This window comes from Lottia gigantea (assembly GCF_000327385.1).
Source record: "Lottia gigantea unplaced genomic scaffold LOTGIsca_40, whole genome shotgun sequence".
NCBI classification, from domain to species: domain Eukaryota; kingdom Metazoa; phylum Mollusca; class Gastropoda; family Lottiidae; genus Lottia; species Lottia gigantea.
Genome location: NW_008709380.1, coordinates 1,358,438 through 1,374,170, shown reverse-complemented (window position 1 = coordinate 1,374,170; position 15,733 = coordinate 1,358,438). Strand labels below are relative to the sequence as shown.

General features: G+C 34.5%; 2 protein-coding genes across 2 annotated transcripts; one reads left to right on the top strand and one right to left on the bottom strand.

Moving 5' to 3' along the window:
- Positions 1-1,278: 1,278 nt before the first annotated feature.
- On the top strand, positions 1,279-5,863 carry LOTGIDRAFT_163527 (hypothetical protein; the record flags this gene model as incomplete). Its single annotated transcript, XM_009060034.1, has 10 exons — positions 1,279-1,517; positions 1,742-2,010; positions 2,808-2,889; positions 2,989-3,098; positions 3,252-3,353; positions 3,557-3,652; positions 3,841-4,534; positions 4,794-4,963; positions 5,207-5,309; positions 5,794-5,863. 10 exons carry the CDS (start codon positions 1,279-1,281, stop codon positions 5,861-5,863), a joined length of 1,935 nt encoding a protein of 644 aa, XP_009058282.1.
- Positions 5,864-6,941: 1,078 nt separating this feature from the next.
- On the bottom strand, positions 6,942-14,085 carry LOTGIDRAFT_163526 (hypothetical protein; the record flags this gene model as incomplete). The annotated part of the gene is made up of 14 exons (XM_009060033.1): positions 6,942-7,029; positions 7,370-7,472; positions 7,826-8,019; positions 8,341-8,602; positions 8,772-8,959; positions 9,281-9,512; positions 10,108-10,200; positions 10,395-10,496; positions 10,770-10,885; positions 11,222-11,300; positions 11,530-11,706; positions 12,145-12,299; positions 13,083-13,155; positions 14,016-14,085. 14 exons carry the CDS (start codon positions 14,083-14,085, stop codon positions 6,942-6,944), a joined length of 1,932 nt encoding a protein of 643 aa, XP_009058281.1.
- Positions 14,086-15,733: the final 1,648 nt, after the last annotated feature.

The following is a 15,733-nucleotide window of genomic DNA, read 5'->3' as shown; positions in this document are numbered from 1 at the left end:
TGATCTGACGAAATTGTTATGCATATGATATTTAACTAATCAAATGCTCTGTTGAATAAAAGATTCATTACTCTTTGTGAGGAAATCTGGAACATCCATTGCTGGACATTGACTGATATTTTAAGGAGATTGTACCTCGATCAGGAAACGAGGAAAGGTGAAAAAAGCATATGATGGGACACATATACATACATCCATTCACGCATATTTTGAAGAGTATTCGAGTTTTAAAATTCATCACCTGGACTCTGCAGTTAAACGCTATTAAAATGTCATAAATATCTCAATAAATTTTAAATGTATCCTACTGACTTTTTATTACATTAGTTTAAAAGAAAGTTTTATTGTTAAAGATTTAAAGGCAAGGGTCAATGAAATTAAAATTTATTCAAGCATAAAATGAGAATTTAAATTTTCTGAGTTTTCTGTCGGTCATTTTGTGTAGAGATTGTGGTGGACAAGGGTTGATTGAAGAAGGCTGGTCGAGCCAGTTCAGGTAAGACAGAGCTCTTAGGAATTCTCACTTTTCATTATATCATCAGCTTATACCTTGCGATAATCATTCACATTAGATTAAAACGTTACACACGGCGCATCTGCGTTTTTGTTCTAGTTTGGTGTAACTTGATAAAAACAGGAGATTATCTAAATATGTTTAAAAAAATGAATTAAATAAAGGGAATATCTTTATTGTCTTTATGATATGGTCGTCTGGCTTTAGAGAGAATCTTGAAGGCATGCCCACAATTCAGGAAAACATGATGCCGATATCTGACTCGACATTTGGAGAGCGCACATAGCTATTACCATTTATAGTGTACATTTCCTAACCAATTGAAGGGAATATTTTCGGTGCTCCAACTCGTGATACATTCTGAAAGTTGATAATGAGATTTTTAAAATTAGATAATCCAGTCTAGGGTAGTATTATACTGAACAAAATATCGATTTCAGGAAGATGGTTATGAAAGTTTTAGTGGCTGTGGTGTTATTGGTTCTGCCAGTATCATCAATGATATTTGACAATTCTGTTGATGAGTATGGTAAATATGACTATTTCTGATGTTCTGATGTTTTTAATCCTAGCTACAAATATTATCTGAGAGATTAGAAAATAGCAACCCGTCTCACAAACTAAGCACGATGAACATTATTATGTATTGAGCTTTTGTTGCAAATGCACAGTGCTATCTCAGGGAGTCCGATAACTTGCTTATCATTTCCATAAAATTCCCAGGTAACCCAATCCAAGATGATCAACTGGCCGAGGTTGCTGCTATGAAATCAACTGGTCTTGGTTATGGCATGGGAACACAATTTTATTACAATTTATCTGGATTGGTACAGGATAATCCAGCTCCAAGACGATTCTCTCTTCATCAAAAACAACCATCCTTCCACCAAGAACCATTCTTCCCGCAGGGACATCCTTTCCAACAACAAGGTTTTGGCTTGAACCAGGATGTTCATCAAATGCCAAGGACTCCATTCCCTCATCATCTTTTCAAAAGACAAGCGTAAGTTACCAAAACTACATTAAAACGTACTCAGGATATTAATAAGACATCTATTCCTAAAATAATGTACCTATGATAAATGATGAAGGTTTATTGTAATTTAAGAATATTTAGCAAAAACAGTAATAATATTCCGTTAGATTTATGAAATTCATAATATCATTCGATACAAACATACACTAACCCCATCAATAATCGACAATAGATCCTGTTTTCCCTTCCAGTCCAGTCGATCCAGAATATTTCAACCAGGAAGCTTTCAGCAAAGATTTCTTAGGGAGTAAAGATTTTCCCAGTGAAAGTGGTTTCTCTCAAGACTTTGGATCTGATTTTCAAGGAGGCTTCGGAGACCAGTGTTCTGATAAACCAGTAAAGTGCAGCTCTACCAAGAGATATCGAGATTACAATGGGCTGTGTAATAACATCAATAACCCTTACTGGGGATCTACCATGCAACCTTTAAACAGAATGTTAGCACCAAACTATATGGACAGTAAGTACTTCCATTTGAACCTGAAGAATTTAGTACTGAAATGATTGAGGTTCTTTTTTTTTCACTCTTATTTGTGTTCATCGTCCGCGACAAACGGCGTTATGGATGATCTAAGCGAAAACATGTATTGCTGCTTCGAAGATCTTGAATAAAGGTTTGTCCGAATTTGCATCAATGCATGATTTTTCGCTTAAGAAAGAATTAAAAAAACACGTCCTTATGAGATGCTATCATACTTCGCCCTATACAAGCTTCTTTGCGATATGGATCTCATGGCTGGAGAGAAAAAAGTATATCGGTAGTAATTAGTTGTTGTAACATCCCTTTTCCAGATCAAAATCTTCCACGAGTTCACTCAAGAGTAAGTTTACCCAATGGAAAGTACCCCTTGCTCCCAAGTGCCCGTTTAGTGAGTAGAACCATCCACACACCAAGTAGAGAGGACAGAAAGATGGCTGACATCAATAACATGTTCCAACAGTGGGGTCAGTTTATTGACCATGATATGACTGGTACCCCTGTACACAAAGGTTAATTTTTATTTCATAAACATGTATATAATTCCCCATAACATCGTTAAAGTAACAAATCTTTGGGGAGCAACTTTTTGATAGTAAATTAAAATTTCATTTCGTTTCCCCCCATTGTACACCTCTATCAGTAATGCCATTCGCTAACTGATACAAATGTCTCTGTTGATGTTTGAAATTATCTGATAGGCGTATTTTAATTTTACACTTTTGTGTTTACCAACCTATACTTGAAGAGTCCTTGTCAATTTATTATTAATGTTTTAGATGCCAATGGTGGAGATTTGAAATGCTGTGATGGTGTTTCTTTAACTAATAGATTTCCATTGCATGATCATGTTTTCAAAGGGTAGGTTTCTTCTTTCCTCTCAATAATATCCCTGAAAATTTGCCGTGTGTGTATAGTCATAAAGACATCGCTACATTTCCAATATTTATTGTTTTACAGTGGACCATGTTATCCAATTTACATTCCTGATGGCGACCGACATTTCTCTAGATCCTGTATGAATTTTGTACGATCTCAGGCCCACGCTAAAAGACAAGCTTGTAAGCAAGGTAAGAATAAATGTTATATATAGCGTATCAACTTGAGTAGAAATAAATCAAATTCCTAAATTAGAATACAGTGTATGGCATCAGTTGCCGTTGCTGGTGTTGTTGATGACAACCACGATTCCAATTGATGTTTATCCTTGTTTATATATGTAGGTCCCCGAGAACAGATGAATATAGTTACATCCTTCCTTGATGCATCAGCCATTTACTCAGCTAAAGATTCTGGAGCTAACGATCTCAGATCAAAACAAAGAGGTAAGAACTATCTTTTTACATTATACGAGTCACTATTGTCTCAACCGTTATTTGTCCTGAAAGAATCAATGCAACCTTTTTTGAAAGTTTCAACTAAATACATCTAAGCCATGTTTTAAAGAACGCTTTATACACCAGAAACCCAGAAAAATGATAATTCTTCCTTATTTATAAATATTGTAAATGGTATAATATATTTACAGGAAGACTGAGAACACAGCAGTACGACCTTTTACCTACAGATGAACAAAATAAGGATTGTGTTAAAGATACTGATGTCGAATCTTGTTTCAAATCAGGTACACTATATTCTTTTGTAAGCTTCGTCTGTTCCACAACTATCCGGTTGACCATTTATCATCTCATTCTCGGCTGAAAAGGCTTTCAGAAGGTTGTATCCTTGTATGAAAATCTCATCAGAATACCATACTGGTATGGTGCCGTTGATCCGTTGACGTATAAGAATGTCCTTTTACCCTTTTTACAGGTGAAAAACGAGTTAACGAACACCCAGGCTTAGCAACCCTCCACACTATGTTCCACAGGGAACATAACCGAATCTGTGGTTGGTTATCCCGTTATAATCCTCATTGGGGTGACGAGAGAGTCTACCAAGAAGCCAGGAAGATCAGCGGTGCCATGCTCCAACACATTACTTACAGTGAATGGTTACCCATTCTGCTTGGAAACAACTATATGTCTCAATATGGTCTTCATGTTGATTCAGCTGCATCCTTTGATGGCTTTGGGCCACGAAATTGGTATTATGATGATAAGCAAAATCCTAGAATCATAAATGCTTTCGCTGCTGCTGCTTTCAGAATAGGTCACACCTTGATTCCAAGAAGATTTACTATTGGTAATGAACGGATTGAACTAAGAAAATTATTCAATAGACCCAAATTTTTATACCAACAAGAAGGTCTTGGAGTTGGTATGGTTGGTGAAGGTTTAGTTGATGATGCTCTTCAATTTCCCGATCGATTCATCAACATTGAATTAACTGATCATCTTTTTGAAGATTTGAATAATAAAAGTATGGATCTTGCCTCGTTGAACATCAACCGAGGTAGAGATCATGGTTTGCCTCCATATAATGAATTCAGAGATTATTGTGGTTTGGCAAAGTTTACTGGATTCAATGAAATGAAAGATGGAAATGTCTTTGCTTCTGTCTATAGGTAAGCAGAATACAGATTATTCAGCTCTATTACCAATTACTATATGAACAAGATATATACAGCTTGATTATAATTTTCTCTGGTAAATGGCTACTGATGCATGGAAATGAATGTCCCGTTTTTCGTGACTTACCACTCTTTACAATAATGATCCTCGGGGTTTTTTACCACCATAATGCAACATCAATAAATATATACACACGTAGAGACGGACTGAATATATCATAATGTTCTACCTATCATTGGTTTTCTCGTGTAGGCATGTTGATGATATAGATTTATTCTCTGGTGGAATAGCTGAATCATCTGTATCTGATGGTCTTGCTGGACCAACCCTAGGATGTATCATCGCTACCCAATTTAGAGCAATCAAGTATGGTGACAGATATTGGTATGAAAATCCCGATTCTACCCTTGGATTTACACGCAGTAAGTAAATCTTTACTTTCCGGAAATGAATTGTACCTTAAATCAAACCTATAACTTAGTTACCTATTAGCCTTTCCCAATTACAACGGAGGATGTCGCTTATCAGGGGTACTCTTATCTCCTTGAATCATGTCAACTCGACTTTCTCGACAAGTTAAATATCCCAATGCTAGCATATATCTGACATATTAAGTGCCCTATTAAGTAACAATGATTATGATTAACTTTTTCATTTTTTTCCAGATCAACTACGTGAGATAAAGAGAGTTACTATGGCTAGAATGATGTGTGATGATACCAATGTTAACGTCATGCAACCTAAAGCTTTTATTCAACCTTCTTTCAAGTAAGTTTTCAATTAGTGTATGCTATATACGGCCTAATCTTCAAAATCTACACCATAAGCTATGGTATTTGTCACTGCAATTATCCCAGGGAGTTTACGCAATTTTTCTGAAGTTGACTTCCAAGCTCGCACTCAACAGTTCTGGTCTCTACGAGATGAACTGGTGCTAGTTGAAATGTTTAAAGTACTTAAACACGGATGAACTTAAATGAACTTAAATACGGAGCATTAAAAACATACGCGGGGATAATTTGAGAATAACCTGAAGACAGCGTGATGATTTACTGAAATAGATAACAGAAATTCGTATCATTATGTTTTTTCTAAAAGTATGTAACCTACATACTTAAAGATGAGTATATAAAGTGTCCATTGGTATAGCTGTTTGTTTGTCAGGGAATTGTCATTGATCGTAAGCTTTATATTTCTAAACTAATATTGGATTTGAGTTCCCTATCTATTCATCTTGTGTTTTTATTTTCAGTAATCCAAAGGTAGCCTGTAACCAGATCCCAGCTATGGATTTCTCTCATTGGGCTGAAGTGCAGAAATAGATATTGAACTCCGTATTACAACATTTTCACATATTTTGATTTCATATTAGTTAGGTCTTATTAGTGTTAGGGTCAATGCAAATCCAAGAATACAGGTCTGTCAGTGGGAGGTCTAAATATTTGATATTTTTTTCAGGGGACATACTTGAATAAAACTTGTGTGCACCTGTGTGCATGTTTGAACTTAACATTTAAAAGGCAGTTTACTACTAACTTTTCTGAACTCTTTTGCCGAATTCTAGCCTTTCAATCTGTAAGGATACGAATCAGTCAACGATTGGTGCTGCTTCTATAGGGATATGAAGTCGGTTCCAATTTTGAAGCATTTAATTTGTAATTTGTCACGGTTGTGGGATCTGAGATTCACCTAATAAACATTTTGTATATTTTTCATATTATCTGTATTCGTTTTATTGTTAAGGAATGGCAACAAATTTGTACCTTTTGTAGCAAATCACTAAGGAAATGTTCCCCCATTTGTCTGGTAAAACAGAAAGATACCGAAGGTCTTCTCATCTAATTTGTAAAGATATCAAATTGCTGCATTGCCATTGGGTCAAGAATCTTCAAAATACTTACAACTCAACTATCAATTATATCATATTTTACTCTTATAATAAATAATTCATTTAGATATTCATGTAAGTTTATTTACAGTAATTTACATCAGTAAATATATATACATACATTATGTACATCTTAGCACTTATAGAACATATTAACAGTAAATTTGGGATCTCATAGATTTCATTTAAAATGTAAAAAATGTTCGCCAATAAAAACAACTCAGATTCTTTGAGAATAAAAATGGACTGTGTATTCACATATCCAACTAGTACTTAACAATCTCTATGTAATAGTTTTATATTGTCAACCGAGGGTCGCAATGTGCTATATAATAGTTTTTAGTAAAACAGTCTCTATATAATAGTTCCATACTGTTATTTGATGAACACATAGTCCCAGTATACTATATAATAGTATCATAATGTTAATTGGTGCACACATAGTCTCATAATTACTGGCTATATCCCCTACTGTTAGCTACACTATGGTCCACAACCGTCTATGTACACAATTATCCATATAATGATGTCCTCCATGGAGTAATAGTCAGACCTGGTAAACTGTAATAATCTTTACATGATACTCTTCTGTTTCCCAATCTGTAATGGATATTGTTATGATATACATTATTTAAACCAGTCTATCTGGAAGAATACTGGAAGGCTATAGCATCTTACAAATCCGCAACTAATCTTTTACCAAGTAGTAAAATTATCTGATCCCAAGAATAAAATTATCTTATACCAGATCGTAAATTCATCTATTGACTCAATAGTAAAACCATCTTATACCCAAATAGCCAATGTAAGATTATTCTTTACCAAATATTAAAATATTCATATAACCAGTAGGGAAATTATCCTATACCCAAAGTAAATGTGATCTTGAAGTGACAAATTAACACTAATACAGGTCAGTTTAAAATGAAATAGACTTTACCTTGCACTAGGATGGAAGAAAGCATATCTTGGTACATATTTTATATCTGTCGTATCACACAATATTCTAGCTATGCTTACTTGTCTTATAGCTTGAATTTGACCTGAAAATTTAAATCATAATATTGGTCGGTAACAATATAAGCAGCTATTCCTTATACATTTAGCCGCATTCAAATACTAATATGTATTCCTTAAACTAAGTATAATGTATTTGTACATGAATTTGTAACGACAACGTCTAAGATTTCAAAGTATCTTATGACAGTGATTATTCTTAGCACAAGTAGGACTATGAACTGAGAGTCAAGTTCCACCACTGACAATGTATTTGCAAATACAAACCCTTGAACAATTTTAACATGGTTGTATAAGGCGTTCATCTCGGCGTGCGATTTTACACTTCAAGAGTATTATGGTAACAAAATGTTACATGGATTTGAGCTACAAGACGAACCTATTGAGAAGGCAGCAGGATTTACTGGTAGAAATGGCGAAGCTTGTTGTACATTCTCAAACCAAAATCTATCACCATATTTCAGGTTGTGGAACTGTGATGCTATCAGACAGGCGAATGTTGGACCAACCTTTCCATTGTGTACAGTTGGTTCTGTCATTCCACCAATAAATAGATCTACATCATTTGGATGTCTGGAAAATTAAACATTTTAAAGTTCAAGTTATTATAATAATATTCAAAAGAGAAGGATAGAGGTATCCAAAGAGTTCACTCCTGATGCCTGATCATGATCATGGGCAATGTCTGAAAATAACATTGTTTTTGGATATCATGTGAATGTATCTGTACAAAGATTACACTTACAGAATCTCCCATGGTGAGTAAAGGATGTTTAAGACCAATAATCAAATATGTACACTACACAGATCAGACACAAGTGAAGGCTATGATGTTCTACGGATTCCTGGATTATGTCTTTGTCATGGGACCAACATTATAGTAGTGATACTTACTTGTAAGCTTGAGCTAATGTCCGGATCTGGTCTGTACTACCATCAAATTTCTCAATAGGTTTCAATCCACAGTATTCTCTATAGATATTGTAAGGTGCCAGACCATGATCTCGACCACGTTGTAAATTCAGGGCTACTAGATCTAGTCCAGGTACTTTAAATGTTTTAAATAATGTATTACGAACACCATTACTAAAACTTTTGTCAGCAGGTTGTGATGAGTCTTTTACCATACCCTCTACGATCATATCCAATCCTTTACCTTAAGAGGAACAAAAAGCATAGTTATTTGATACAATAAAATATAGTAACTTATCTTTAAATGATACATTCGGACATTAAATTGCGCTCCTGTTCATTATATCGAATACTGCGCCATGAATATAGCCTATGAATATCTATGACGAGGGTTTCAAAACGAGTTGGCTTACCTTTAAAATCTTGAATGAAAAATGGGCTGTTAAACATGGCTACCAAGGGAACCTTTTTATCACCGTAACTCCACTCATTTGGTATAGAAGAATGTCCATATCTAAAAGCTGCTGTTGAGAAAGCATTCATTATTCTAGGATCAATAGAAGACAAGAATCGGTGTTGACCAGTCAAACTGGATTTCAATCTGAAATATAAATGATAAAAAGCGGTTCAACAACAGAGTTTTATGTTGTAATAGACATACTAAAAGGAATCTATTTCTATGTTGTGATCGTAGACTGTTTCCATCTTACTTTCTCATTTCTGAGTTATAAAGTAGGAACAAGCCTTAAACATTCATCCTCAGACCCTGGTGAGAGTATAAGATCATTATTTGCCACTTGAGAATGTGTCTTTCGATATACTGCAAAAACACTGCAAAAACACAGTAAGAACACCTCATTTAGAAAAAAGAAGACTCAAGACGGAAACGGAATAAAAATCACAAAGAAATGAATCCACTGACTTATATTTTATAGTAGCAACATCTCCAACTAATTTAGGTAGATATTCATTGTAAACTATATTCTGTAGGACTCCATTCACAATTTTCTTCGTTTCTTGATATATTCTTTCATCATCCCATAATCGGTTTCTTCCATTGAGTTGTTTTAAATTCGCAGCTATTTTATTGTGATATCTAACGAATATAGCATGGAAGGCCGATAACCCTGGATGTTCATTTACTCTCATATCACCTGTATTGATAGAAATAAAATGCGACTTGAACCCTAAATGAATATTTGAATAATGAATATTGGTTGTCTTGGTATTGATTGACTTATTTAGGAATCCAATGTACTGAACCTTAATCACCATTATCCACAGAATCCTTTAACTTGGAAGGTGGTATATATTTACAGGCATAGATTCGGAGCATCCCGCTCAATTATATACCTTTTGGCATATTAGAAGCACAGGTTATAGATAAATAAGACAATTTATGGCTAGATACTGCTAGAATATTTATTACTTCTACGTTTCAATGTGGTTCTCACATACCGTCATCAGGAATATAATAATAGAGGTGATTGTCACTTGCGTTCAGAGAACAGTAAGGAGCATGTTTGAAGACGCCTTGACAATTTGATATTTACCTTCATATACATGTACAATTCCTTGTGGAACAAGGATAAAAGTTTTACGGCATAGATGAATAAATCCGTGCAAGCAAATTCCGTGTAGGCAAAATAACATATAGTGACTCCTTGGACCGTGAAATTGAACTCAAATTATAATATTTCAAAGACACTTGGCTGCTGGGCTAACCACAAGTGATCTAAATTATATTACCTGCTAAGAAACAATAATCAGATGAATTCCTCTTCTCACATTCGCCGTTTATATTTTCTGGTAGTAAATCATAGGCACTTACTTTCATTAACCCTGAAATGATATTTATAATACTAATTACTAAATAATTAAAATGAGCTTTACATGGGAATCTGTAATCTTCAAATGAATCCAGCGATTCCAGTTGTATTTTTAGGGATTTGGAAAAGGATCACACATATTGAATGTGGTATGCCTGTAGACTGGTCATTGATAATGACAGCGCTGTGAAAATTGTAATAGCATACCTCCTTTAAAGGTTCTCAGTTTTTTTCCATCATCTACAGTCAAACCATAAATATTAGAAGCATCAATAAACGATGTTAATTTGTTCATCTGTTCACGTGCAGCTGTAAGAGAAAATCAATTCCAAGATCAAAAAGAGATAAATAAATGAGCAAATACACATATGACATCTGTAGAAAGCGACCAAGAGAGATAGTGATTTTACTGATTCTGAAGAACCTACACAGATTCATGGACATCATGAACGCAGTTGACTGCTAGATAACATATATGTCCGTCCCCCATCAAAGGTGGTGATAGATCCCAAAAACTCCAATGCTTGTGAACATCTTTACAATCACCCTAGTTAAGAAGAATCATGATCACTCAATTCTTACCTGATCGACATTTTTTCTGTTTATCAGTCACTTCAATAGATCGCACAAAGTTCATACATCTACGAGGTTGGAAGAATGGATCCTTGGTCGGTATCTCAATTGGAAAACATGGACCTCTGGCATAAAATGAAAAAGAATGAAATTTAAGGCTCTCTTCTGCATCTTATTAGGCAAATGAAGACAATAGCATTTTACGTAAGTCTTCTCTCGTGTAAACCTACAGTCTATATATAGCAAATGGCACACATGTGAAGGTAAAAACTAACCAATACTTTAGTGATGGTTTATGAGTAGCTATTATTTTACTTTTTATCCATATTGGCCCATGAAATGATTCCCTTCTTTTTTACAGAAACTCTGTGCCAGAGGGAACTTTGCGTTTCTAACAATCGACTTCTTCCTTCATTCGGTGATTTTGCACGTTTGATCAGATTGCTAAAATGCCACCTTACCCAGTTTTTATGTCAGAATGTTGACCACCATTTTTAGTGAGCTCTGGTGTACAACACTTAATCTTCTTCTTATCCTTATCTGAAAATAGTAAGATCGTTAATTAATAGTCGCTCGTGATGAGACATAAGCTAAGCTAAAGCTAACTAAAAGAAAAGTTCGTTTGAAGGAACACCACAAAATAGAAATATTGTAAATAACACAAAATAGGCAGTGAACTGAGACGAAAACCTGTGAAACCCAAAATACCGAAATTTTTCCGACATTTGCCCCTTTCTAACAGACACTTAATCTAAATAAATCAACTCACCTAAAATATTGGGTGTATGGCCAATATCATGATCTAAAAACTGTCCAAAAGTTTGATGTAAGTTGGTGAAAGGATTTTTAACATCACCAGTAAAATCAACAGAAATGGTATTAGATATGTATCTGACATTAGGTAATTCATTATTATCAATACCCTTACTTCTTGGTTCAGATATACCTAAAATAAGCCACATATAATTATGTTACATACATGTCCAGTTATCTCTTTATCTCAGCACTTGGTAAATTTTGTGCGAAACTTGCCATTATCTTGGCGTCGAATCTATTGCATTTTTTTCTTTATCAATTTTCGCAATTCGTCATACTTTTACTCAATACGACAAACACAGCCCTATGGAACCAATCACTTGTTAAAAAGATTATTCTGCGTATTGTCGAATTTCTACACTCGATCTTTGCACATAGACGGAGAAACACTTTAGATGTACAAAACTTAAAATCGTGTCTATATAATTATATATATCCTTAAATTTAAACATTTAAAGCTTTCATATTACTCCATGTTATGGTTTTCAGATACCTTATCAGCATCAAAGTAGTAAGAGATATGGAAGCAAGCATTGAATTATGGGATACAAACATTCAAGACCCTTACCGTCATCATAATAATTTCGCACAATTCGTCTTAAACTGGTATCAGTTGCTCCCCAATATGGTGCTGACGGATTGTTACAAATTCCATCTGGGGATCGATATCTGTCGAACGGTGAACATTTCAAATCAGGATAGTTACACAGCGAGTAGATCTGACTAAAAATCAAACATATCCTTGAAATAATGTTAAACATGATGTGTCGAATTTTGTTGCTGGTGGTCGATGTTCTCTTGTTGCGTCTTCAGGTTTCAACTGACTGTCCAAAATTTCTCTGCCTTATATACAAATACTTCGAGTACTTTTGTGTTTATGTAACTTATTTTAATCGCCTTTCACAGTGTGAAAGTATACAAATAATGCACCTGGTTTTATAACAGGTTTAAATTTGAAATATTGAAACCCATTACTTAATTAATATTTTCACGGTTAGATGGGTAATAATAGGTATAATGAAAACATCCAATTAGGCCGGACCTGATTTTCACGGATTAAAAGGATAGAACATGTCTTGTCTACTTTATTATTGTCTAAACTTGAGAATTTGTAAAAACACGACATTAATCGTGTATTTACAATAGTCCAAACATTTTAGAAGTGCGGGGGAACATTATTGTTATTTAGGGATTTAGGTTTCAGTTATACTTTCCATCAGTTGATTACTGTTAATATTTGAATTTTCACCAGATAAGAGCGGCAATCAATAAAGAAATATTTCTCTGTTAGTCCGAAAACTTTTACAATTCACACGCATTCAATAAGTTACATTAATTGAAATTATCTTATCTTTTCTGAAAGAACTAATTGTAAGACCAATAGTTGCCAAATATCAGATGAAAGATTGGCCTTATTGCCTTTTGAATTGTAGTGTTCTAATTCTAAAATGATGTATCGAGCTCAAAGACACTCTCACCCTAATACCACTTGTTTTCGTAACTTACCGGAGTCTTGAACGATACGAAAGGTAACGCTTGGATCTATGACCAGTAACATTCTGGGAATCTGTGAGCAGGTCTGAAAGAAAAAAAATTAGTGTCCAGAAAATTGAAAAAAAAAAAAGTATCAATTTGATATGTAAGACGATGTCAGTTTATAACGTGATGAAAATAGGTCGGCTGGTGTTTGTATAAAATGGCGTGTACCTAATTAATTACTGAACAAAAAATGAAATGAATGGAGTTTTACGGCCTTCTTTTTTGCTCCATGTGTGCAAATGAAGACGGGCATCGCCATGCAGGGTACAACGAGGGACATTTTGCCAGGACAGTGGCAATTACTGAACAAAGAGGTTGTTATTATCATAATGATCATGATTGTGATCATAAAAGATTTGATAACCGACGAAGGCAATGTTTTAATCAAAATGATCAAGTAAATGAAAGCACAATGGTAGCTTTGCTAATTCGATTTGTAGTGTTTTAGTAAACCTGCATCCTTCTTTAGGTCTCCTGCAGACGACCGACAGCGAACAATGACTTGGCAAGCACTGTTCTGTCCTTGAAAATAAAATACTTTTGTTTTGTTGAAACTATCAGAAAAGGGAGAAAATCGACATACGACTTTGGACGAAGTTGGTATCCGAGACCCATATTTATAAAAAGTGTCCAACAATTGAGAAGAAAATTGTATCTCCCCTCGACGAGTTTTCACATCTGATACTGAATATCTCCACAATGAATTTGATGGACCGACAGAGTAACAATTGTGAAGACAACCTTCGATATCGAAGCTTCCATCATATATTTTTAGTACAAGAATTGTTTCTTGTATGAAAAGTGACTTGGTATGTTCTGTTCACGTCCGTAAAATGCACGAAAATATTATTTACGATAAAAACTTGAGATCAATAGTTTTTTTTTATAGCTTTCACTTACCCCGAGAACAGGTCCACTCAAATAGAAAGACAATCAGAATTATTAAACTGTGAGATCTTATTGTCACCATTTCTATCAGTTCGCCGATAAAACTCTACTGCGACAGATATCATAGTTTTCAAATGTTTTATTCTAGAGAATAAAAAAAATGTACATTTCAGACTAAAATTAAAAATAAAGACGTAATCAATTAAACCCGAAGCCATAAAACTAGTATTCAAATAAAATAAATAATTGTAGCCTAAAGCTTTTATTCAAATATAGACAAACAATTTGATAATCAGATATCTAGAGGATTCAGGAAGTCCCGAATTTCAATATTCAGATAAAGGGAAATTATTTTAAAGAACGGCGCCCTTGGTGACTTTTAGAGAATAAGACAGACCACTGACGTTGAATTTGGGGATTGTCCCAAAAAAGAATGTCAAGATAAATCTAGACCAGTTGGTCAAGTTAATGACCTATTAGATTTAAAAGCCCTTGAGCCCAAGTCCAACGATTTAATACAAATTCAGCTCAATTTAAATAGGCACTGCGACTGCTTTGCTAGCTCGACAGGACATGTCACCCTTCTAGAACATCTGATGCCACTCTGCGATTGAGTGTTAAACTATCGATTTCAAAAATTCGACATTGTTAAAATTATCTATTTGGCATTGTTGGATTATAGCATGCGTTTGCAACCCGAAGTCGCATTTTCATAATGACAAATGTCAGTGACAAAGTCGGAATGGCAATGGCTAAACCATTTTATCAAATGGCAGAAGTGACGCTTTAAATCTCAATCAAGATCTGAGTACAATTTGATTTAAAAAATTTACAATTTGACAATTTGATTTGGCCTCAAAGTCAAAAGCTGTGTAGGTGAATCATCTTTTGATTGCTTTTCTTTCAACAAGGAAAGATATTTAAAAAAAAGAAAGTAATTCGGCATTCCCCAAATTACTGATTTGTTAATGATAAACTCGTTTACCCTGATGAAATTAAAAATGCCCACTGTATATTAATGATCTATATTTTGCTGTTACGAAACAATACATTTGGAAAAAAAGTGAATATACTATGTGACTAATAAAAATATCGATGAAGAATTTCCATCCTTTATATGCTTTTTAATATTTTTTTGGGGTGTCAGTCGACAATAGACAAAATGAACCGAAGATATTGAAGATGTACTCAAGAGATACACTAGAGAAATATATTTGATAAGTTGCTGATGTCCAGAAATGCAAAATATTGCAAAATGGTTAAGTTGTTAAGTAGGAAATAGTCTACGAAAGATTAAAAATTCTAGAAATATAGTACCGGGAAGTGAGATCCAAAAGGTACAGAGATAAGTAACAGAGATTTGGAAACTGAAAAATGCACAGATAAATACCATACATTAAGAATCAGAAAATTGCACAGGTGAGTATTAGCAGAGATTATAAATCGGTGTGCAGAGGTAAGTTCCAAAGATTAAAAATCAAAGAAGTGCAGAGGTAAGTACCAGAGATTTATAATCAGAGAAATGCAGAAGTAAGTAACCGAGATCGAGAATCGGAGAAGTGCAGAAGTAAGTGACAGAGATCAAGAATCGAGGAAGAGCAGAGTTATGTGCCACAGATTAAGAATCGAGGAAGAGTAGAGGTAAATACCAGAGATTTCCACGGGTTAGTGCCAGAGATCACGAATTGGAGAAGAGCAGAGATAAGTGCCAGAGATTAAGAATCAGAGAA